We start from the raw sequence: 26,425 nt of genomic DNA on the forward strand, positions 1-26,425 counted from the left end.
GACTTCTGAAGTCCCCTGCGACGGGGAATTCAAACCGGGGAGCCAGCACTTAACGGAGGGGATCGGGAGAGGAGAGGGAAGGCTCTATATTTACAGAGTTCCCCAACCCTATCCTCAAGGCCCACCAACAGTACATGTTTTGCAGAAAACAACAAACATACACAGGTGGCGTAATTAGTGTCTCACCATGGCTGATTAAAAACCTCTGTGGATTTCCACAAAACATGCACTGTTGGTGGGCCTTGAGGACAGGGTTGGGGAACACTGCAATAGGACCCAGAGCCTTCCCTCTCCTTAAAGGGACACTTAAGTCAAACAAAAAAAATGAGTTTTACTCATCTGGGGCTTCCAATAGCCCCCTGCAGCTGTCCGGTGCCCTCGCAGTCTCCCTCCGATCCTCCTGGCCCCGCCGGCAGCCACTTCCTGTTTCGGTGACAGGAGCTGACAGGCTGGGGACGCGAGTGATTCTTCGCGTTCCTGGCCACAGTAGCGCCATCTATGCTGCTATAGCATATATCATATACCACATAGCAGCATAGAGGGTGCTAATGTGTCTGGGAATGCGAAGAATCACTCACGTCCCCAGCCTGTCAGCTCCTGTCACCGAAACAGGAAGTGGCTGCCGGCGGGGCCAGGAGGATCGGAGGGAGACGGCGAGGGCACCGGACAGCTGCAGGGGGCTATTGGAAGCCCTAGGTGAGTAAAACTCATTTTTTTTTTGTTTGACTTAAGTGTCCCTTTAAGTAAGTATATGTTTCATATATATATATATATATATTTTTTTTATCCAGTGATTCCCATTGACGTTAAATACAATTTGCATAATAATTTGGAATGCAGTGTAAAGTGAACTCCCAGATGTAGGAGATAAAAAATGTTCTCCTAGTTCTACCAGTTATTGCTATGAACCCTTGTATACTGGTGCTCCCTTGCGTATGATAAGCATATTTTTTTTTACCTGAAAACAGCATTGTTGCTGTGGAAAGCATTGTATGTTATGGAGTGAGTGAAAATTGACTTAAAGAAGCTTTTTTCACATTGCCAGTTTTCGACATTAGGCAGCCATTGTGTTGTATATAAAGGACAAGTGAAGTGAGAGTGATATGGAGGCTGCCATATTTATTTCCTTTAACCATTTGGGGACTGGCTGTCTAACCCCTCTCAAGGACCAGGCGAATTTGCCTCCGGGGGGAGTTTCAGGCAGCCAGATCCCTGCTGGGGCTTGCTGGGTTGTTGTGTCCCCTGTGTGGCTGGGTGTCCCCCCTGTATACAGCAGCCTTTACTCACCTCCCTGGCTCCAGCGATGAGCTGCTGTGGACCCCTCCGCTCTCGCCCTTATCCCCGCTCGTACTGCCGCTCAGTTCCGGGTCGCGGCTTGATGACGTCATCAAGCTGGGACCCGGCACTGATGTCAGAGCTAGAGAAGATGCCAGCCAGAGTGGAGGAGAGCACCGATCACCGGGGGAACGGCAGGAAGGCGAGTGGATCCTCTTCTCCCCCCCCCCAACTGCCGCATCAGTAACAGGGATCACTATGATCCGCCGGCGATTATAGTGATCAACAGCCATAAACGTTGGCTGCTGATTATGCTGCTACTATGCTACCCATCTAGTGTAAACGCAGTCCTTTTGAGGGAGCTTAGAGGCAGAGATAACCTTTACCTGAGGCCAACCTCCGGTCAAAAAGCGGATACTTACCTAAGAAGGAAGCCTCAGGATCCTGTGGAGGTTTCCCACTCTGTCTTCCGGACCACTGGTGCCGCCCGCTGAGCCCCTAAATAAACCTTATGAGTTTTCATGCACGAGCATGGCCAGCTGCACCCCACAGTAAGACAGAGGCTTTTGTGCACGAGCAACTCCATGCTACTGCTCTGGCATGGCTGTGTTTGCATGGGTGCATTATGGCTGCACTCAGGCAAGTGGAGTACAATCCGGGGCTTCCAGAGGGTCCCAGCGAGAGGCAGCAGGGGTGAGAAGGATCCGGGGTTCTACACACAGGTTTCAGAGGCCCCACTCTTCTTAGGTGGGTATGTGTGTTTTGACCCAAGGTTCACCTCGGGTTCACTTTAAACTAGGCACACACTTTATAGTTAGATCTGTTCAACAGTCGATATCTTCCTGATGCTGATCATTTACCTGGCCTCCCTCCTTGAGCCAATAGATATCAGACAAGATTTCAGCAGAGATCTGAATGTCCCCGATATATTCGATCTTTAATGCAAACCTGAGCTGAAAATAAACTGATGAGATGAAACATTGCATCTGTCCTCCTACTCCTAAAATTACTTTTTTTTTAAATAACCCCACAGTTTTAATCCCTGTTTAAAGATAACCAGAGATCTCCCATGATATAGGGGTGATCAACACCCCCCCCCCCCCCCCCATGGCTTCTGGGCCTTCTTCCTTTGCAGGGTCTATTGTTACGCCCCTGTATCTCATTGACCATCTCTAGTGTGGAGACGTTTTAAAACCTCTGCCAGGTTTTTGTTGACTTCTTACATCACTGCTGGAGAGATTTTCCCACTTCCTGTGTTGCCCCTGGGAGCAGAAATTATGGGAAATTCACCCAGCTGGGCTACCAAAAAACGTAAAAACTTGATTAGCTGGTAATTATCCTAAAATTTGAATAAACTGGTTAGATGGGAACTTGAAGCGGACCTGAACTCAGAACTTCCTGTCTGCTCTAAAAGAGACCAAACAGCATAATAACCTTTAAAGGGAAGGTCCGAGTAATTTAAAAATAAAAAATCCACTTATCTGAGGCTTCTTCCAACCCCTGGCATCCGTCCTGTGCCCTCGCCGCAGCTCCGGTGGCTCCCGGTCTCCTCCGGTGGAGGAGCCAACCTTGCCAGGTCGGCTCCCTCTGCGCTCCAACGTGCGGTTCACTGGTCGCGCTCACGTCATCTGGACTGTACAGCGCAGACGCAGTAGTTCTGTAACTGCGCTGTACAGTCCAGATGACATCAGCGCGACTCTGAGAGCCGCTCGCGCAGGCGCAGTAGGAACCCTGCACCGGAGGAGACCCACGACCACGCGCGGTGAGCGGAGCTGCGGCGAGGGCACAGAACAGCAGGCAGGGGCTGGAGGAAGCCCCAGGTAAGTGTTTTTTTATTTTTGATGTGCTCGGTGTCCTAAGAAAAACATTTCTTTGCAGATTTATTGCAGGATTTGTATCAGCTGTAATAATTTTAATGTGTCTACTTCCTGCTTTCATGGAAACAAACATAAAGTTTACATCCTGTGTTTGTAAATTAGCTGCTCTGCCAAGGAAGCCAGCTGACACAGCTGAGGGATCAAATTACAGTTGCGAATAGTCACAGAAGAGGAAGAATTACAGGCTAAACTCTCTAAATACATACAGGCTGCATTTCTCTCTGTTTTCCTTCTGTCCTGTGCAAGAGCTCAAGTCCACTTTAACTGGGCCTCTGCCTGTCTTTTGTGCCCGTTTTGTTCCAATTTTCCTTTTTTTTTTCTTTTTTTTTTGGTTGGGTGAACTGCCCCAGAATTACTTAGTTGTAAAAAAAAAAAATCTGCCCCTCCTATTATTTCAGATGTGCTGAAGCCCTGTCCAATCAACTCTTTCATTTTCTCCTGTGGGCGGAGCTGTTTTGGAGTCAGAACCTGGTGCATTTAGCGTACAAGAGATGCTGGGTGATACCGGTAGGCAGGACAGAAGGGTGCTGATGGGCTGTAAATGGAGCATTGTGAAAGTGAGAGCCAATGGGACCCGTTTGCATGTTTTTTTATGCCGTCTTACCAGGGTGAATGTTGGAGTCTGGTTGGTGGAAGCATTTGTGGAACTGCAGCCTAGATCTTTATATGATGTCAAGGGCAGAGGGGGGCTCTGTTAACCAGAGCAGAATAATCCATAAGGCAACCTGGGCAGATGCCTGGGGCCTAATGGGTGTCAGGGGGCCCAACTACCACTTTCTCTGACCCCTCTCCCATCTCAGATTAATAAAAAGACCATAAGGGGAGAACCAAAGGTACTACCTTGCCTAGGGCCCCATTTCCTCTTACTCCATCTCTGCTGTACACATGCTACATTCTCAGCCAAGAGGGCCTCAAATGTTTGCTTAGGCTGAGTTCCCTGTGGTTGTATGTATGAGGCTTTTTGACCAAGTCTGTGTTCCTTGTTTTTTTTTTTTTTTTTTGTTCCTCCTCACTGTAAGGGTTAAAAATTGATGATTGTAAGTGACAGTTTCTCTGCAAAGGCAACCAAGGCGGCTGGCCTGGGCTGCCTCTGCTGAGAATCGGGCATGTGTACAGCCAACCCGATACATTACTGAAAGATCCAAAGAGACGGATCACCTCGGCTGAGCACATTGTTCACTTCCCTACTCTGCCTGCTGAAAGCCGATCCATCGTGCACGGCGTCACTGTCCCTTTTCTATAGCAACAGAACACGTCGCTTGGCATCTGCCTAACAACGCATCTGTACAGCACTCATGCCCTGAACGGTCACCTAAAGGAGTCCTGATCCCTGTGGGAATATTGCGTGCACACATCTCAACTCTCGCTGACGAGCAGTTAGTCTGTGAAACTTGTGTGTCTAAGAAATACACATCTGTGGTGGAACTAGATAAAAACTAGATAAAGAAGTGTTCACAAAGTTTCTTAATGGGCTGCCTTAGCCGCCGTCGGATCAAATCCCAGCATGGCCCCTCAGCGACTTAGTCCGACACTTCCCTCCCCTCCAACACCACACTGTGCAGCAAAGTTACATATTACACGTGCGTGCAATGAAGGATGGAACTACAGCAGGGGTTGCCCAAACTTTTTCGGCTCGGGAGCTACTTTAAAAAATCGCCGAGGCCAGAAGATCTACCAACATTTCAAATGCTAAGCTTAGTCTTCCCTCCCCCGCCCCCCCCCCCCCCCTCGCCTCCGTATAGGTTAGCTAGGTATATGTGCCTTTAATATAAGTTAGCCAGGTATATGTGCCTTCAGTATAGGTTAGCCAGGTATATGTGCCTTCAGTATAGGTTAGCCAGGTATATGTGCCTTCAGTGTAGGTTAGCCAGGTATATGTGCCTTCAGTATAGGTTAGCCAGGTATATGTGCCTTCAGTGTAGGTTAGCCAGGTATATGTGCCTTCAGTATAGGTTAGCCAGGTATATGTGCCTTAAGTATAGGTTAGCCAGGTATATGTGCCTCAGTATAGATTAGCTAGGTACATGTACCTGCAGTATATTTTAGCCAGGTATATGTGCCTTCAGTATAAGTTAGCCAGGTATATGTGCCTGCAGTATAGGTTAGCCAGGTTTATGTGCCTGCAGTATAGGTTAGCCAGGTACATGTGCCTTCAGTATAGGTTAGCCAGGTATATGTGCCTTCAGTATAAGTTAGCCAGGTATATGTGCCTGCAGTATAGGTTAGCCAGGTATATGTGCCTTCAGTATAGGTTAGCCAGGTATATGTGCCTTCAGTATAGGTTAGCCCGGGTATATGTGCCTTCAGTATAGGTTAGCCAGGTATATGTGCCTTCAGTATAGGTTGGCCCGGGTATATGTGCCTTCAGTATAGGTTAGCCAGGTATATGTGCCTTCAGTATAGGTTAGCCAGGTATATGTGCCTTCAGTATAGGTTGGCCCGGGTATATGTGCCTTCAGTATAAGTTAGCCAGGTATGTGTGCCTGCAGTACAGGTTAGCCAGGTATATGTGCCTTCAGTATAGGTTAGCCAGGTATATGTTCCTGCAGTACAGGTTAGCCAGGTATATGTGCCTTCAGTATAGGTTAGCCAGGTATATGTGCCTTCAGTATAGGTTAGCCCGGGTATTTGTGCCTTCAGTGTAGGTTAGCCAGGTATATGGGCCTTCAGTATAGGTTAGCCAGGTATATGTGCCTGCAGTATAGGTTAGCTAGGTATATGTGCCCTCAGTATAGGTTAGCCAGGTATATGTGCCTTCAGTATAGGTTAGCCAGGTATGTGTGCCTTCAGTATAGGTTAACCAGGTATGTGTGCCTGCAGTATAGGTTAGCCAGGTATATGTACCTTCAGCATAGGTTAGCCAGGTATGTGTGCCTTCAGTATAGGTTAGCCAGGTATATGTGCCTTCAGTATAGGTTAGCCCAGGTATATGTGCTTTCAGTATAGGTTAGCCAGGTATATGTGCCTTCAGCATAGGTTAGCCAGGTATATGTGCCTTCAGTATAGGTTAGCCAGGTATATGTGCCTTCAGTATAGGTTAGCCCAGGTATATGTGCTTTCAGTATAGGTTAGCCAGGTATATGTGCCTTCAGTATAGGTTAGCCCGGGTATATGTGCCTTCAGTATAGGTTAGCTAGGTATATGTGCCTTCAGTGTAGGTTAGCCCGGATATATGTGCCTCAGTATAGGTTGGCCCGGGTATATGTGCCTTCAGTATAGGTTAGCTAGGTATATATGCCTTCAGTATAGGTTAGCTAGGTATATATGCCTTCAGTATAGGTTAGCCAGGTATATGTGCCTTCAGTATAGGTTAGCCAGGTATATGTGCCTTCAGTATAGGTTAGCCCAGGTATATGTGCCTTCAGTATAGGTTAGCCAAGTATATGTGCCTTCAGTATAGGTTAGCCAGGTATATGTGCCTTCAGTATAGGTTAGCCCAGGTATATGTGCCTTCAGTATAGGTTAGCCCAGGTATATGTGCCTTCAGTATAGGTTAGCCAGGTATATGTGCCTTCAGTATAGGTTAGCCCGGGTATATGTGCCTCAGTATAGATTAGCTAGGTACATGTGCCTGCAGTATAGGTTAGCCAGGTATATGTGCCTTCAGTATAGGTTAGCCAGGTATGTGTGCCTTCAGTATAGGTTAACCAGGTATGTGTGCCTGCAGTATAGGTTAGCCAGGTATATGTGCCTTCAGCATAGGTTAGCCAGGTATATGTACCTTCAGCATAGGTTAGCCAGGTATATGTGCCTTCAGTATAGGTTAGCCAGGTATATGTGCCTTCAGTATAGGTTAGCCCAGGTATATGTGCCTTCAGTATAGGTTAGCCAGGTATATGTGCCTTCAGCATAGGTTAGCCAGGTATATGTGCCTTCAGTATAGGTTAGCCAGGTATATGTGCCTTCAGTATAGGTTAGCCCAGGTATATGTGCTTTCAGTATAGGTTAGCCAGGTATATGTGCCTTCAGTATAGATTAGCCCGGGTATATGTGCCTTCAGTATAGGTTAGCTAGGTATATGTGCCTTCAGTGCAGGTTAGCCCGGATATATGTGCCTCAGTATAGGTTGGCCCGGGTATATGTGCCTTCAGTATAGGTTAGCTAGGTATATATGCCTTCAGTATAGGATAGCTAGGTATATATGCCTTCAGTATAGGTTAGCCAGGTATATGTGCCTTCAGTATAGGTTAGCCAGGTATATGTGCCTTCAGTATAGGTTAGCCCAGGTATATGTGCCTTCAGTATAGGTTAGCCAAGTATATGTGCCTTCAGTATAGGTTAGCCAGGTATATGTGCCTTCAGTATAGGTTAGCCCAGGTATATGTGCCTTCAGTATAGGTTAGCCAGGTATATGTGCCTTCAGTATAGGTTAGCCCGGGTATATGTGCCTCAGTATAGATTAGCTAGGTACATGTGCCTGCAGTATAGGTTAGCCAGGTATATGTGCCTTCAGTATAGGTTGGCCCGGGTATATGTGCCTTCAGTATAGGTTAGCCAGGTATATGTGCCTTCAGTATAGGTTGGCCCGGGTATATGTGCCTTCAGTATAGGTTAGCCCGGGTATATGTGCCTTCAGTATAGGTTAACCAGGTATATGTGCTTTCAGTATAGGTTAGCCAGGTATATGTGCAGTATAGGTTAGGCAGGTATATGTTCCTGCAGTATAGGTAAGCCAGGTATATGTGCCTTCAGTATAGTTTAGCTAGGTACATGTGCCTGCAGTATAAGAGGTAGTAGATAGCTACCTCATTCCGGCGGCTGAGGGTCCCGGAGTGCTCTGGCGAGCTAAGGGCCGGCGGGCAGCGTGCTTGTAACATGACCTCTGGCGGGCTAAGGGGCGGCGGGCAGCGTGCGACGTGCGTGCTAGTAACGTGCCCGGTGCTGCCCCCGCCATGCCATTTAATGAGACACGGCCTTGGGGCCGCGATCTACCTAGAAGGCGGTTGCGATCTACCGGTAGATCACGATCGACCTATTGGGCAGCCCTGAAATACAGCATGTGAGCTTGTGCCGGCCCTGCCCTCACCAATCCCCAGCATCACAGGGTCCTTCTGAACAGACGAGTACGGCCATACTCACACATGTACAGGTATGGCCGTGCACTTATAGGAACACAATAGGGAGCATGCCCGCAGGGCCTTTTTTAGCCAAATGCATTCCAGGTGATTGCTTATAGTGCCAGTAGTCCATGGGTAGGGGGAAACTATGCCCCTGGATTAAGCCCACCCCTCTAAACAAAGCCCTGACTCCCGCAGGTGTTGGATAACCAGCTTCTGGCCCTTATGTCTTCTTCTGTCACCCTGTGGCTCCTTCTGTTCCCTTGTGCCATGTTCTGTCGCCTAGAGCTACCTCTGATCCCCTGCACATCTCTCAGTCCCACTGTGCCTCCTTCTGTCCCCATTTGGGTCTCCTCTCCTTCTGTCCCCGTCCCCCTCCTGCACTTTCCCAGCTCAGTGTGTAAATGCGGAGTATAGGGCAGCAGAAGCTGCTCTGGTGGAGAAGTGAGAGCACAGCTTCTGCTGCACTATACTCTGCATTTACACACCGGGCCCTGGGGAGTGCAGGAAAGGGTGTGTGCAACAAAATGTGACTGGATTGGTGGGTTTTGTATCTTGGGCACTCCCTGTATTATGCATCAACCTTATATGCCACATGGTTTATAGTCTAGTGCACAGGTGTCAAACGCTACAGTACTGTTGTTACAATTACTGTTATACAATTACAAGTTATAATTACTGCACACAGAGCTGACTCAAAGTGTTACAGCCTACCTGCTGTCACATCTTCTTCAATGAAAACTCCCTGCTCCAGGTGTCTGCCCCAGCCTGTGTAGAGGCAGCAGTGGAGCTGATTAGAGCCATTGCCTGGCAGCCTGGCTGACTTTCTGGTCCCATTCAGTCACTGCTGCAGTGTTGATCTGCCATTGCTGCTGCTGATAGATACAGGACCGTGTCCTGGCCCCCAGATACATTGATTGGTTCCATGCAAGAGACAGGGGCACAGGGAAAAGTCATTGCTCCAAGGTACAGAAAGTACCGCATCTCCCCGAGAATAAGTGTCGTCTATTAATTTTTGCACCAAAAGATGTGCTAGGGCTTATTTTCAGGGGATGTCTTATCCTATATGATAAACCCCCTATGTCCTGCATCGTCCTCCTGCATGTCTCTGTTTCCGTGCTTTTGCATACTGAGCATGCGCGGCATGTGGATGACTTTAGAGCAGGAGGAGGACGGGACTAGGAAGGCGGGCGTGGTGCACGTGCGGGTGGTGCTCACATGCAAGGTGATGGGCGGAAGGGGAGGGGGGGTTGTGAGGGTGGCCTAGAGCCCGTTATGGTAACAAGCTTAGGGCCACTAGAATTTCTATAAACACACAAGTGCTTGTGCGGTGTGTCGTCCTGCCTTCCCCACTGTGCCACCTCTTCCTCTGCTGGAGCCACCTCTTGTGTGCCCCAGTGTCCCCCTTGTACCTTTTAGTGTCCTCCTGGTGCCCCCCTCTGTCCCCATGTCCTCCTCTATACCCTAAACTCCTGTATCCTCCTATGTCCTCTGCTGACCCCTACGTCCTCCGATATCCCCCTGCATCCTCTTCATACCCCAGCTCCATGCCGCTGTAACCCCGAACTTCAGCCTATCGGGAAGAAGTATAGCAACTTGTGTTTCTGGGCTCCAGTACAAAGTTGCCATACCTTTTCCCCTTACTGCTGCTAGTTTACTTTCAGGGTAGGACTTATATTTCGAGCATGCTCAAAATTCTTGCTAGGGCTTACTTTTGGGGGATGTCTTAGTTTAAAGAGGAACTCCAGTGAAAATAATGTAATAAAGTGCTTAATTTTACAATAATTATGTATAAACTAGCCAACATAAGGGGGTAGCGGGCAGGAAGGGGGTATTGGGCACAGCAGCGGGGATCACCTGGGTCCCCCATGTGCACTCCCCCTCCAGCTTAAGCTCAGCAGAACCCCCTCCCTCACCTGGGTCCCCATGTGCACTCCCCCTCCAGCTTAAGCTCAGCAGGACCCCCTCCCTCCTTCACCTGGGTCCCCGAGTATTCTTGTTTCTTGTGGGAGGGGTTTTACCACAATATCAGCCACACAGCGCCCCCCTGATGGTCTGTTTGTAAAAAAAGGAATAGATTTCTCATGTAAAAGGGGGTATCAGCTACTGATTGAGATAAAGTTCAATTCTTGGTCCGAGTTTCTCTTTAAGGGAAGGAGGGTAGTTGGGGGTGAGGATTGAGAGGGGGGAGCGGTTGCTTCTGGCTGCCTGCAACACTCCCAAGCCAAAGACAACTGATGTAGGGGAGGAGCCACAGAGACACACTTGCAGCCCTCATTCACTGCCTGTGAACTGCTGGGAGGGGCCACGGAGACTGACATTGTGCTCTCACGCTGATAGTGCAGCACCAGCCAATGACAGTGAGGGAGCACGTCAATCTCTGTGGCTTAGGTACTTTGAGTGTCTGACTGTGATCTACCCAGCAGTCCTGTATGATCTACTGGCAGATCGCGGTTAAGGTAGTACTGGGCACCCCTGCTCTATGGGATCCAGAAAAAAAAATACTGTAAATAAATACATTTTACCTTTGCTAATTCAGGTACAAAGTGTTGGCTGGCTTGAATATTATTTATGGCCTAGTGACTTACTACTGCTCAGTGCTGCAATTACCGCTATCAGTGTAAGTGATTACAAGCTTATCGGAACTGACAAGACTTGAGATAACATTATTATTGCAGGGCTTTTTGTTTGAGCAGTGAAAGGACTCGGGGACTTGGTACCTCGATGCCGGACATCACTGACACACATTGTCAGACGTATTGCCTCATGTGAGGTAACCTACAGCGCCTTGCAAAAGTATTCACCTCCCCTTGGCGTTTTTCATGTTTTCTTGCCGCACAACCTGGAATTAAAATGGATCATTTGAGAGTTTGCACCATTTCATTGCAGCAATCTTCAAGTCTAACCACAGATTCTCTATTGGATTGAGGTCTGGACTTTGACTAGGCCATTCCAACACATTTAAATATTTCTCCTTAAACCACTCAAATGTTACTTTAGCAGTATGCTTCGGGTCATGGTCCTGCTGGAAGGTGAACCTCTGTCGCAGTCTGAGTCCAGAAACCCACTAGGAGCGATTTCCTGAGCGATTTGCGATTTGAAAAGCTCTTGCTAATGTAATGCTATGGGTGTGATCCCATTTGAGCAATGTAATTTTATAAAAAAAATCCACCATAGCATTGCATTTGCAAGAGCTTTTTCAAATCACTAGCAATTAGCAATTGCTCCTAGTGGGTTTCTGGCATCATACAGGTTTTGCTCAAGAATATCCCTGTTAAGTACCATCCATCTTTTCCTTGACTCAAACCAGTTTCCTAGTCCCTGCTGCTGAAAAACATCCCCACAGCATGATGCTGCCACCACCACCATGTTTCACTGTGGCGATGGTGTTCTTGGGGTGATGGGATGTGTTGGGTTTGTGCCAGACATAGCATTTTCCTTGGTGGACAAAAAGTTAAACTTGAGTCTCATCTGACCAGAGCACCTTCCTCCATAGATCTGAAGAGTCTCCCATGTACCTTTTGGCAAATGCAAAACATGCCTTCTTATTTTTAATGCTAAGTAATGGCCAATCTTCCATAAAGTCCAGCTTTATGGGCTATATGGCTTATTGTGGTTCTACGGACAGATACTCCAGCCTCTGGTGTGGAACTCTGCAACTCCTGCAGGGATATCTTTGGTCTCTCTGATTAATGCCTCCTTGCCAATCTATGAGTTTTGTTATTGGACGGCCCTCTCTTGGCAGGATTGTTGTGACACCATGTTCTTTCGATTTGAAGATGATGAATTTGATGGGGCTCCAGAATATATTCAAAGTTCTGAATATTTTTTTTATAACCAAACCCTGACCTGTACTTCACAACAGCTTTGTCCCTGGTTTGTTTGGAGAGCTCCTTGGTCTTCTTGGTGTGATGCCTCTTGCTTAGTGGTGTTTGGAGAGCTCCTTGGTCTTCACGGTGTGATGCCTCTTGCTTAGTGGTGTTTGGAGAGCTCCTTGGTCTTCACGGTGTGATGCCTCTTGCTTAGTGGTGTTTGGAGAGCTCCTTGGTCTTCTTGGTGTGATGCCTCTTGCTTAGTGGTGTTTGGAGAGCTCCTTGGTCTTCACGGTGGGATACCTCTTGCTTAGTGGTGTTTGGAGAGCTCCTTGGTCTTCATGGTATGAGGCCTCTTGCTTAGTGGTTTTGAAGCCTCTGGGGCAGGGGTCTCAAACTCAATTTACCCGGGGGCCGCAGGAGGCAAAGTCAGGATGAGGCTGGGCCGCATAAGGGAGTTCACGTGTCCCCGCCGCAAAACGAGGGCTGCAGAGCCCCCAAATTGCCCCGGGGGCAATCCGCCGGCATTTCCTGGAAGGGGCAGAGCTTTCAGCTTCAGCTCTGCCCCTCCTGACGTCAATCGCGGCGGATCGCCGCCTCTGCCCGCCCACTCTAAACATAAAAAAAAAAATTGGGAAAATAGGAAAAAATGCCAGGAATCTTCATACAGCCATATTACGGCTGTATAGCGATACCTGGCCAAAGCGCTGCGGCTGCGTATGGACCCCCTGGAAACTCTGTCAGGAAATGTATTGCTCTTTCTTTTGATACATGTAAAATTACACTACCGTTAGGCTTGCTACTAAAAGTGACATTTACCGCATTTAAAAGTATACTATTTTCCTTCGAAACTTTAAAATCGATTTTCTCAAAAACTATAAGGTCTTTTTGAAAAATTGTTTTTTCCTCTTATTCCTAATGATCTCCTTAACATATCCTGCAAATTTAGGGTTTCTAGCATTTAAGGTGGATTTGCTATTAACCATTAAAGTCGGCGGGTTTTTAAATGTGTATTTTTTTCCTTTGCAACTTTAAAATCGATTTTCTCAAAAACTATAAGGCCGATTTGAAAAATTTTTTTTTCCTCTTGTAGCCACTGGGGGCCCCTACAAGCTCTGGGGCCTTGGGGCCACAAAATATTGTATCGCGGGCCGCAAATGGCCCGCGGGCCGCGAGTTTGAGACCCCTGCTCTGGGGCCTTTCTGAAAAGGTGTGATTATATTGATAGTTCATGTGACACTTAGATTTCACAGGTGTGCTTCATTTCACTAATTATGTGACTATTTATGTAATTGGATGCACGGGAGTTCTTAGGGGCTTTGTGGCAATTTTCAGTTTATTATTTTTAAATCTGTTCTTCCATGAATTTGAGGGTGTGAATCCAGCCATATTTATAAAGTAGAACTGTCTTAAAGGGAACCTAAACTGAGGCTTCCATATTTATTTCCTTTTAAAGCGGATCTGAACTCAGAATTTCCAATCTGCTCTAAACGATACGCAACAGCATAATAACCTTTAAAGAAAAACATTTCCATGTTACAGCTAATGCAAATCCTTTAATAATTCTGCAGTGTGTCTACTTCCTGCTTTCATGGAAGCAGACATATTGTTAACATCCTGTGATTTCAAATGAGCTCATCTGCCGTGGCAGTCAGGTGACACAGGGGAGAGATCAAATTACAAATTGTGATGATACACAAATGAGGAGGAATTGCACAGGCTAAACTCTCTAAATACATACAGGGTGCATTTCTCTAGGTTTTCCTTCTGTCCTGTGCAGAGTTCAGTTCCACTTTAAGCATTACCAGTTGCCTGGCAGTCCTGCTGATCTTTTTGGCTGCAGTAGTGTCTGCATCACACCAGAAACAAGCATGCAGCTAATCCAGTCAGGTCTTGTTTCAACTAGCAGCTGCGTGCAGCTGCAAAACGCACGGCGGCACTTCCTGGTCTGCAGGCACGCAGACGAATTCCGGAAGCTATGCCATGCACGGCTATGGGATTTGCTGCCTCCCACAAAAAATAAATAAATGTTGCAATGTTGTCCGAACCGCTTGTGGCAACATTATCCCCTATGGCAGAGTTTCGCCGCACGATTTGTTTGCGGGAAAACGCTGCAGATTCAGCCCGATTTCCGCAGCAGTGGAAACCGGGCCCTCAGACTTCAGTCAGAGCATCTGATCTGCATGCTTGTTCAGGGTCTATGGCTAAAAGTATTAAAGGCAGAGTATAAACAGGACGGCCCGGCAATATGCATTGTTTGGTTCCCTTTAAATCCCTGGTGTGTGGTGAAAGATGTAGCTGTCACCTCTACGTGTTCATAGTGATAGCCAATCCAGTGAGAGGCTTCGTCTGAATGAAATTACACGACAGAACGGCTTTCTAGGCCGAGATTAATCCTCAGCTGAATCCTCCTTCAGTATCACATGGCGGCCTGTGGCGGCACTGAGACGCCTCTCTTCTCCCTCCCTCACTCTCTCTCCCCCTCTCTGTTCTCTACACACGTGCTAAGATGGTTCCTCGTGTGTGTGGAGCCACAAAATGTCCCCCATCACTGAAGGTGCTGCTCTCCCAATATACACATCCACGTGTTATTTATTCGAGTCACGGAGGGGAAGGCTGGGAAAACCGGTGAGGGTTGCTTTACTTTGCCTGGATGGAGCAAAAAACCTTTATGGGATTTCGAGGATTTAGGCCTTGTTCACATTGTAAAAATCGCCAGCACTATCGCAAGCTCTGAGCGATTTGAGGATTATTTTAAAAGACAAAGACAAACACTTATATAGCGCTTTTCTCCTGGCGGACTCAAAGCGCCAGAGCTGCAGCCACTAGGACGCGCTCTATATAGGCAGTAGCAGTGTTAGGGAGACTTGCCTAAGGTCTCCTGCTGAATAGGTGCTGGCTTACTGAACAGACAGAGACGAGATTCCAACCCAGGTCTCCTGTGTCAGAGGCAGAGCCCTTAACCATTACACTTTCCAGCCACAAAGAGCTTTGCCCTGCGCTTTGTATTTAGAAAAGCGATTTTCTAAGCACTTTTGCTGAGCGATTAAGACTTTCACTTCCTGACGTCAGTCAGGAAATGAACTCTTGTAGCCAGGAAATGAATAAGTGCAATGTATTTATTCATAAAAGCGCTCGGGAAATCACTATACAAAGCTCTTTTTTCAAGCACTTTGCGATTTCCCTATACCTTCCATTATAGCCAAAGTGCTCAGAAAATGGTACATGTAGCGTGTTTGCGATGCCACAGAAATCAAAATGCTCACATGTGAACACTCTCATAGGAAATCATTACACAAGCGCCTTGAGGGCCCTTTTCCACTAGCAATCGCTAGCGTTCGCGCTAAACGCTAGCGATTGCTGAATCGCAAGTGCAGGAAACTTCCCGGCGATTGCGTTCACGATTTTGCTGTGCAATGCACTGCATAGCAAAATCGCGGCAAAGATCACTCCGCGGTGCGTTCGCGTTTGAGTCAAAAACGAATCGCGGTAGTGGAAATTACCTACCGCGATTCCTATGTTAAAAAGCAAACCGTAGCGATTTCAAAATCACTAGCGGTTTGCGATTTTGCGATTCAGCATCGCAAACGCCGCTAGTGGAAAAGGGCCCTTAGGGCGATTTCTAAAATCGCCAGTGCTTAAAAAAAAACCCTGAACCAGATGAGACCCTCCTTCATTTGTTGCATCAGCTCATCACTGGTGCTGTAGTGATAGTGCTCACCTGAATAGTGGTAATCACTGTGAAGCCAATCATCTTCCTCTGCTTACACTCTGCTTGGCAGTCTGTATCATGTAAGAATTACACATGGGAGTTGGGGGTTTAAGGAGGCCTGAACTGGGAGGGAGATGGAGGCTGTCATATATATTTCCTTTCAAACAATACAATTTGCCTGGCATCCTGATAATCTTTCATGCATCAGTAGCCTCTGGATCTGAATCACACACCTGTAACAAGCATGTGGCAAATCCAGTCAAACTTCAGTTAAACATCTGATCTGCTGCATGCTTGTTTAGGGTCTATGGCTAAAAGTAATAGAGGCAGAGAGTCAGCAGGACAACCAGACAATTTGCATCATTTAGAAGGAAATAAATATGGCAGCCTCCATATACCTCTCACTTCAGGTGTCCTTTAAGTCATGGTCTCTGAGCATCACTACTACTCCTTCCATAGCCACTGAACAGAGAGGTCAGTAGAACACATTACATCTTCACCTGATCAGTGTGTGTGAATTTAACCCTCCTTGATCTGCCTGGCCACACCCATACAGTAGTTAGTGGAGGGAATTATGCCACACAACAGAAGTCTGTAGGAGAGGCGGGGCATCCCACATTCTGTCAGACAGTCCTGTAGCACTTACACACACTACACTCATGTGTCGCTGCCCCGCTCTATCTCCCTCCCGCACACTGCCTCCGCTCTGTGTAATTAGAGCAGGGCTACCCAAAAATGGCTGCCGATGTTCACAAATGCAGATATCGGTGGCCATTTTGTTGTAACTGTGCTCTAATTATACATGGAGCGGAGGCAGAGAGGGAGACAGAGCGGGGCGCTGAAGAGACCCCATCGCTGGAATCCACGGAGCTGGGTGAGTAAGCTCCGGCTGCCCCCTGCTCAGGCTACTTGGAGGGGCACTGGGCACCTATGCTTGGATACTTACACCTGACTACCTAAACTGGAGATGCCTATGCTTGGCTACCTATACTGATGGAACCCTACATAGCGATACTGCAGGCACCTGCATACCTATACTGAGGGCACCTGCACCTGACTTTCTATATTGGGGGCACCTATGCTAGGCTACCTACATTGAGGGTACTTTCATCTGACTTCCTTTACTTGGGGCACAGATACTTGGTTAACTAACTACTTATACTGAGGGCTTGTTTTCGGGCGGGGGCACCACGGCTAAAATGAACAGTGCATATTGTCAGTGCCGTCTGATCATTCAAAATGGGGGGGTCGGGTGATGTCACGCAGATTTGAGCGTTTGGCGTTGTCACAACTTCAAAAAGTTTGGGAGCCACTGCCCTAGGCAAAGTAAGTTGCAGCTCCCCTTTTCTGTGCAGTAGTGCCCCTCCCATTCCACACGCAGCCCCCTCTTCCATATGTGTTATTTGTGTATTGTATCTCCTCTCTTTCATGAAGAGCCCCCCTGGTCCTCAGTTGCCCTTCTTCAGGTGTTGCTCCTCATTTTCAGCCTCCTTTTTCATACGTTGACACCACTCTTTCATGTTCAGGTGCCCCATTGGGCTGCACCCGCCCAAGGCCCGTGCCTTTGTGACCTTTCCAGAAATCCGGCCCTGGGTATCATGGACTTGGCACTCACTGGCCATTACAGAGATGTGGAGGCCACCATCTTGGCTTTCTTCTTAAAATACCTGCTTCCTTGTTTGCTGGTGATAATACTGTCCAAATTGCTGGCCTGGAGAAAGAGTACAGATCACGTGTTATATGAGAGCAAGATGGCCGCGCCTGTATATCTCTAGTGATGGCTGTACTGTCACTCATTCAGCATAGATGTCTATAGTAAAGTGAACCAGTCTGATGTCCTCCTTTTATCAGGTAACAGCACTGCACACATTGCTAGGTGCCTCAATAGGCTTGTTTCTAGAGTGGATTTAGGTCTCTGTTTGACTCAAAATTCTCAAGACAGTTCTATTTGCAGACAAGACTTTTCTTCAGGGGATTTCAAAGATAATAATATACCTTGCTGTGGGTCTATTTCTTGTATACACGCTGTCGTATTAATAATGCATACAGCCATTCACATTCTTAAAGGACAACTGAAGCGAGAGGTATATGGAGGATGCCATATTTATTTCCTTTCAATAACAGTTATTATTATTGATTTATAAAGCGCCAACATATTCCGTGGCGCTGTACAAAGTTACCTGGCTACACTGCTGATCCTCTGCCTCTAATACTTTTAGCCATAGACCCTGAGCAAGAATACAACACATCAGGTGTTTCTCACATTTCTGACAAATCTGATAAGATTAGCTGCATGCTTGTTTCTGGTGTGATTCAGACACTACTGCAGCCAAATGGACCAGCAGGATAGCCAGGCAACTGGTTTGCTTAACCTCCCTGGCGGTTTATTTATTTTGCCAGGGAGGCTGCAATGTGGTTTTTTTTTAAATTAAAAAAAAAATATTTCATGCAGCCAACTGAAAGTTGGCTGCATGAAAGCCCACTAGAGGGCGCTCCGGAAGCGTACTTTCGATCGCCTCCGGCAATCGAAAGTAACAAGATAGGCCGCAATGAGCGGCCTATCTTGTTTCGCTTTCCTCGTCGCCATGGCGACGAGCGGAGTGACGTCATGGACGTCAGTCGACGTCTTGACGTTAGAGCCGCCCGATCCAGCCCCTAGCGCCGGCCGGAACTGTTTGTTCCGGCTGCGCTGGGCTCGGGCGGCTGGGGGGACCCTCTTTCGCCGCTGCACGCGGCGGATCGCCGCGGATCGCCGCGGAGCGGTGGCGATCGGGCAGCACACGCGGCTGGCAAAGTGCCGGCTGCGTGTGCTGCTTTTTTCAGAACGAAAATCGGCCCAGCAGGGCCTGAGCGGCGACCTCCGGCGGCATACCCCGAGCTCAGCTCGGGATTACCGCCAAGGAGGTTAAAGGGAGTCTGAAGCGAAAAAAACAAACAAAAAAAACCAAGCCCAGATATTCATCTAAGTAGAGGGAAGGCTCAGGTCCTATAGAGCCTTCCCGCTCCTCTCCTCGTTCCCTCGCAGTCTCCTCCGTTTAACTCTCCCGCTGCGGGAGTCTTCAGATGTCTTCGGGAGCGCTCAGGCTCCTGAAGACAGGCTGATCCATACAGCACACATGCAAACGCCCCCCCCCCCCCCTCTTTCCCACTCACTTGTGTGCAGTACAGAGCTGTCCGTCTTTGGCAGCCCAATCACTTCCGAAGCCTCCTACGGCGGGATATTTAATTTAAATGGAGATTCAAACTGCCAAACAATCAATATCTCCCTCTGTGCATAGAGCTCTCAGTAATAAACATTCTGTACAGATCACCTGGCAGAACTAAAGATTTCACCACCAGTGATACATTTCAGAATGTAAATCGGTGAGAGGAAATACTTTGCAATGGGCAAACACTTACTAAATAATCTATAAATGAATATTGTAAAAAATAAGCAATTTTATTAATTATTTGTACTACAGTTCCTCTTTAAAGCTACTTTCACACCAAGACGTTGCGTTTTAGGGGACGTTATGGTCGCATAACGTGCCCCTAACACAACGCCTGGTGCTCTTCGATGTGGACGTCAGAGTGAGCCACGTTGTGCAGCTCACTCTGGCGTCCGTGATGCCGTGATGCGTACTATTGGACGCATGCGGCATCATGTGGTCCCGCCGGCCAATCGCCGCACAGTGCGGCCGCTGCAGAAAGTAAACACTGCACGTCACACCGTGCAGTGAATATTAATTAGCCATGTGCCCGGCCGTTCTCCCCTCCTCCACAACATTACTGAGCATGTGCAAGCAGTCTAACGCGGCTTAGCCGCGTATAAAGTACTGCATGCAGTACGTTGTCTTGACGTGAAGTGTTACTGTGTAACGCAACGCGGGCACTGTGAACAGCCCATTGATTTTTCATTACTCTGAGGTGGGGTGCGTTACAGGCTGCTCTAACGTGCGCCTGTAACGTCCCACTGAGAAACCAGCCTAAGTCTAAAGCCTGGTACACACTTTCAATTATGATTGGCCAATCACTGACCAATTTTACCACCGCTGTGTAATATGAGGGTCAACAGACATAGAATACTCTGAGCAGATTGTGTAGGTATACCCTCATACTACATAGAGGTGGTAAAATTGGTCAGTGATTGGCCAATTTTAATTTACAGTAAGTATGTACCAGGCTTAAAGAAGCTGCTGACCACAGAAACACAGATTGTAATGGAAGCTTTTTATGCAGTCAGTTGTGTATTGTCCACCAAGAGGCAGAAGGATATGGAGGCTCCCATATTAATTTGCTTTTAAACAAAACCAGTTGCCTGGCATTCTGCAGTAGTGTCTGAATCACACACCTAGAACAACCATGTGGCTAATCCAGCCGGACTTCGGTCATAGCACCTGACCTGCATTGTTCAGGGGCTATGGCTAAAAGCTGTAGAGGCAAAGGATCAACAGGACAGCCAGGCAATGTGCGTTGTTTAAAAGGAAATCAATGCGTCAACCTCCGTATCCCTCTGATTTCAGGTGTGCTTTCAAAGTATTTGTAATCTTGGGATTGACAGTTCGGTAATGTTCATTTCAACAGATTGTGTTTATAAACAAAAGCCCACAATTAGCTTTGACGCTATTCCAACTTTAACTCCTGGTGAAGGAGCTGATGATAAATAGTGTTGAAGGCCCCCCTACCCCTGTTTAGAGATGGTTATTCCTGGGTAAAACTCTAGGAGGGACTGGATGAGAAAGCATAGAAAAAATGTTGGCAGTTAGCCAATAGCATGTTAAACATGCATGCCAACAATGTGGCTCGTTAATAAAAAGAAACCGTACATTTGACCACTTCTTTTTACATTTAAAAGTTTAGCTGAGGGTTTTATTAGCCTACTTCCGAGCTCTGCCCGGAAGTTTTCGACCAATAAGTACTGCTATAATTATTTTATCGCACACATTAGCATAGAGCAAACAAAACCTTTTAACAGCGGGGGAGGGGTGGAGAGATGTGATACTGTGCTTCAAAGAGTTTACAGAAGTCACAGATCATATCTTCACACCTTCATCTGAATAAATAATGGGAAGCTTAGAAGGGGAGGGGGGAACATGGCAGCTCTGATAGTTATTAGAAACCAGGAAACAAAAGTGGTGTTTGGTTCCCCTTAAAGCACAGCTGAAGTGAGAGGGATATGGAGGCTGATATATTTATTTCCTGCCTGCCTGAAGAAGGAACCTGAGATATTCTGAAAGTACCAGTAACCCAGCTGAATGCAGACTCTGCTGCGTTGTACGGATCTTACAAATCGTTGTCTGTAGAGGTCAGAAGCTGACGTGATTTCCTCTCATTGTCCGCAGATTCACCATGGAGGACATAGTGATAGCGGGAATGTCCGGGAGGTTGCCGGAATCAGACAATCTGCAGGAGTTCTGGGAGAACCTGATTGGTGGAGTGGACATGGTCACAGAGGATGACAGGAGGTGGAAGCCGGGTAAGTGACACTTTTTCATTTCATCTAATTTAATTTGCTCATGAAATATCAACATGGATCCCTTTTGCTCTGTGTATCGATTAAACTGTTTTGGGTCAATGCAGCAAAGGCTGCTGTTTGTACAAAGCATGATCCAGCAACTGTCAGCTGGTGAGCGATGATCATCTCCATAGAGGGAAGAGGGGTACAATAGCAACACCCTGACAAAGCCCGGAGACGAAACCGTTCAGCTTGAGAGCGGGCATCTAACTGAGGACCAACATTGGCCCACTGTATGCAGCATGCACTGTTCTCTGTCAGGTCCTAATTGGTTGAGGACCCTGAAAATGAGCATCAGTGTTCTTGTGGTAATTGCAGACTGTTTTTATTATTAGAGAATTTGAACCAGATAGTGCCACTGATTTGTCCCCCAGTTTTATTCCACACTTCTTCGGACAGGTATAACAGGAAGGCAATATGATATGGGTAAAGATTCTACCAGTGCCACAGAGTTCTGTAAATAGTACAATGGCAATTGGACAGGAAATTCCGACATGCTTGCTAATGGCAGTCGAGGACTGTAGCTCATACAGACATAGGATGTTTTTAAATCCGACCACAAGCCATCAGATTATGTAATGTCTTTGTATACTATAGTAGGTTGTTACTATAGCCCAGTTTTTGTATAAAATTAACCACTTGAGGACCGCAGTGTTAACCCCCCCCCCCCCCCCCCCTCCTAAGGCCAGGCCATTTTTAATTAAATCGGCCACTGCAGCTTTAGGGCGAAGGTGCAGGGCCACACGACACAGCACACAAGTGATTCCCCCCCCCCTTTTCTCCACACCAACAGAGCTCTCTGTTGGTGGGGTCTGATCGCCCCCAGATGTTTGTTTTTGTGGGTTTTTTTTAAATAAAAAAGTGTTTTGTTTTTTTTTGTATTATTGTAAACCCTTCCCTCCCCCCGCCAGCCAATCCCCGTGATCAGCTGTCATAGGCTTCAGCCTATGACAGCCGATCACCTCTGTGCCTCAGGAGGAGACAGCCGACCCAGTACAGCGCTGCTGTAGATCGCAGCTCTGTACGGGTAATTAGACGGCGGTTTCGCCGTCTAACAGTCTCCCTGAATGCGGAGCTCTGTTCCGCCCACCAAGCTGAAGATCCCCTGCAAAACAGAACCCCAGGATTTTACGCTGATCAGCGTTAGGCGGTCCTGGGGCTGCCCACGCGGCCACACCCATCGGCATGACGCAGTTGGCTAGTAGTTAAACACCTGGATTAACAACTTCAAGGCTAGATTTTCAGAATGAAATCTATTGGAAATCAATCTAAATGCATTTTTGGACCATTAGATCCAATGCAACTCTATGGACCATCGATCTGGTGCAAGCAGCAGATTGACCTCGATTTTCCATCCAGTCAGATCAAATCTATCGCAATCGGCCGCAAATCAATTGATTTGATAGAATCGATTTCTGATCGATTGAATTCCATAGGATCGATCGATGGCTGAAATCGACCAGTGTAAGGGCCCCTTAAATCAGGGTGAAGAAAGATTTTACAATGGGCCAACACTGACTAAATAATCTATAAAATAATATTGTACTGAAAATAACGTAGTTAACCTTCCTGGCGGTAACCCCGAGAAAGCCGCACAGGAGGTTTTCTCAGGCCCTACTGGGCCGATTTACTTAATTTTTTTTTTTTGCTGGACGCAGCTAGCACTTTGCTAGCTGTGTCAGCACACCAATCGCCGCTGCCCCGCGCTCAATCGCCGCTATCCGTTGCTATCACGCCCCCCCCCCCAGACCCCGTGCGCTGCCTGGCCAATCAGTGCCAGGCAGTGCCGAGGGGTGGATCGGGACTCCCAATGACGTCACGACGTCGCTGACATCTGTGACGTCATCCCGCCATGGCGACAGGGGAAGCCCTCCAGGAAATCCCGTTCTTTGAACGGGATTTCCTGATCGGAGATCGCCGAAGGTGATCGAAGCGGGCGGGGGGATGCCGCTGAGCAGCGGCTATCATGTAGCGAGCCCTGGGCTCGCTACATGATTTTAAAAAAAAGAAAAAAAACTGCTGCGCTGCCTCCTGGCGGAATTTTTTATACCGCCAGGAGGGTTAATAAAATTGCTTATTGTTTACAAATTGTCAAGAAGAAATAAGTTTACTGTTAATCCTGTTAGCCAAAATTTTTTTAAACTGACAAATTGTGGGGAAATTCGCATAGTAGGTGTGATTACTTTGCAATTTTTCTTTTTCTTTTTTTTCTTTTTCTTCTTTGCGCTCCTATACAGAGTCACAACCCTGAAACTAGGATGTTGCTAATCCAGTCAGAGCATTTGATCTGCATGCTTGTTAAGGGTCTATGACTAAAAATATTTGAGACACAGGATCAATGGGAGAACCAGGCAATGTGCATTGTTTGACAGTAAATAAATATGGCAGCCTCCTTATCTCTCTCACCTTTGGTTCGGTTTAACCTCCCTGGCGGTATGATTATTTCCAGATTTTAGGGTCTAAAAGTGGTGCAATTTGCACCAAAAAATCATATTGCACTCACTTCCCCGGGAACCAGCGCTGCAATTTGTCCTCCTCTCCTCCTTCATGTGGCGCTATACCCCTATGGTATCGCGGACTGTCGTCATGTGACAAACAGGATTTCACCCAAGGGATCATGAGCCTCCGAGGACCGGAAGAAGATTGGCTGCCAATGACTGGATCCGGATGGGGGGGGGGGGGGGGGGGGCTGTGAGTTCTAACTGCCGCAGCGCTGCAGGCTCTGCATACACCACTCGGCAGTCACCCCGAGCCAGGCTCTGGATCACCACTCTCAGGCTCAAGGTTACCGCCAAGGAGGGTAAAGGAGATAAGAGATTGACATTGTTCTATCCCTAGTCATCCAAGTTACAGCAACAAGATAAAATCCTCAACATACCGTAGCTCCTTTCAAGACATGCCACAATTCAATATCTGGTAGCTGCTTATCTACTAGCAGGGCTGTTAAGGGGTACAGGGATCCCCCTCTTACTTGGTCTCTTCCACCCAATAAGACTTCTAATACAATTTGCCTCTCTGCAAACAGCTGCTGACCTGCCAGTTACTGCCCATGTGACATCCCTGGTGGTCTACTGGTACCCCCATGTGACATCCCCGGTAGTATCCCCCCATCCCCATGTAGCTTGCCTGGTTGTCTAATGGTACTCTGCCGAGAGGACGACCAAAATTATTATCCCCACTACCCTCCCCCCATGGGCCCCCCTCCTGCGTCCCCCTGCAGAGTGTAGGGAGCAGTGTTGCTGAATAAATCTCATCTGATCCCAATGCATCCATACTCCTCGGCAGCCGGCTGCTTTCTGCTCACTCCATTAGGGGACAGAGGAGGGGGGTTCATGGAGAAGGAATGATGTTGGCTCGCATCCCGAGACTCCCCACTTGCTGGATCCTCAATCGCTTCTGCATAGGTGACACCTGGTGGGACCCGCCCCAAGCTTAGCATGCCACTGCTGTTATGTCTTTTCAGGTGGAAGAATAAACAGAGGAATCCCTTATCCCATCGCAAGATCTGTTGCCAGATGAGGAGCTTTGGACTGGATTATACTGAGGATTTAATTCTGTTGCCGTTACAAAAATAACACAATTCTCACTATTGCTGTCCTCCAAAAAACAAGACCAACGTTCACCCCAGGCAGTTTCACCTCCTTCAGCGTGGAGGTGCTGATTAATAAATAACGGCCCTTTTGTAATGGTCATCAAGAGTGATTGATGGAGTCGTAATGAACCATTATTGGTTCTTTAAGTCACAGTGTGTGTTGTGTCAGAAAAGTAAATAAAAAGTGGTTCAAGTTTCCTGTTCTCTTCTTTCTTCTCTTCAGGGCTGTACGGGTTACCAGCTAGGAATGGAAAACTTAAAGAAATCAGCAAATTTGATGCCTCATTCTTCGGTGTCCATCCCAAACAAGCCCACACCATGGATCCACAGCTACGATTATTACTGGAGATTTCCTATGAAGCTATAGTAGATGCAGGTGAGAGGCCAAGTCCATACAGAAGGGTTGGGATGAATCATGGCATGGGCTCAACAGTGGGTACCTTCTTTACCATAAAGGCAAGCATGACCTCTGAACTGAAGTCAGCTTGTCATTGACGATTATGAACCATCAGTCAGGGCAGAGGTCATGCTGGGCATTATGGAATGGAAGTTTGGCGTTAGAGAACCAATGCCATATCAAACTACCATCTTTATTCACTAGCTAATGTTCATATCATGGTCTAGGGCCAGTTTTAAGAGGAGCCATTCAACCTATCAGTAATATATATAAAAACACTGCTCTAAAAAATTAAGAAGTGTTACAAATGGAGGTGCGCTATTCAGGTAATAGCAGGGCCGAATTCTTACTCTTTACCTCCCTAGGCCACTGTCACCAGCAGCCCCCCTTCAGTAGGTAGTGAGATGACCCCTCCCCCTTCCCTCTAGTATAGGTAGCCTGATGACCCCCCTCCCCTCCCCCAAGTATAGGTAGCCAGATGACTCCCTTAATCCCTCTGCCCCCTCCCCTTTCAGTATAGGTAGCCAGCTTACCTTCACACCACAGCAGCCATCTGTGTACTCATTTCTCTGCTCGTCTCCAGTGCAGAAGCTTCCTCTTCCTTTCCATCTCCAATGCTGCCCAAGTCCATAGCTGCCGGCCATAAGGCAAACGTGCACCGAGAGCAAGGTGGCTGCTGCACAGGCAGCTAGCAGAAGAGTACCGCAGTTAGGCGCTCACCTGATCCCCCTGCATTGCAGCATTTGCAAGCTTGCAAATGCTGCACCAGTTTACCCTGCTACTTTGGTGCCCTTCCTTCTGTGGTACCCTAGGCCATGGCCTAGGCCAAAATCCGGCCCTGGGTAATAGACAGTCCACAATGAGTCTCAGACCCAGACTCTTTAAGTCCGACGTGTTCACTTACTGAACTGCTACTGGGAGCCTGCCAAACGGCCGACGATCGGGGTTGAGCCCGTAAAAACTCAGCGCTATTACTAACGTCATGAGCATGTGAGTTTTTTGGTATAATTTGTAATAAATATTTTAAACCGTATCATGCTATGGAGCCTATTGGTTTACTTTGAGGTGCTTTGTGTATGAAGGCACAGTAGAGCATTGAAGAGGACCTGCAGTGATCTTGATAGGCAGAGGTAGGCCTTGATTTCCCTGAAAGCGCTGAAAACCCAATCTTACAGAGGGTCAATACCTAGCGGTGAGTGCTCAATCTTG

General features: G+C 47.5%; 1 protein-coding gene across 2 annotated transcripts in view; it reads left to right on the plus strand.

Annotated features, from left to right (window-relative positions):
* Positions 1–26,425, plus strand: part of FASN (fatty acid synthase) — a 127,349-nt gene that overhangs the window by 16,046 nt on the left and 84,878 nt on the right. For both annotated transcript variants that reach the window (XM_068263018.1, XM_068263017.1), the window contains exons 2-3: positions 21,055–21,188; positions 25,043–25,195. In XM_068263018.1, the coding sequence (XP_068119119.1) occupies positions 21,062–21,188; positions 25,043–25,195 (280 nt within the window). In that variant the 5' untranslated portion in view covers positions 21,055–21,061. The remainder of the gene's footprint in view (positions 1–21,054; positions 21,189–25,042; positions 25,196–26,425) is intronic.

The sequence above is a fragment of the Hyperolius riggenbachi genome, chromosome 12, assembly GCF_040937935.1.
Source record: "Hyperolius riggenbachi isolate aHypRig1 chromosome 12, aHypRig1.pri, whole genome shotgun sequence".
Taxonomy (NCBI): Eukaryota; Metazoa; Chordata; class Amphibia; order Anura; family Hyperoliidae; genus Hyperolius; species Hyperolius riggenbachi.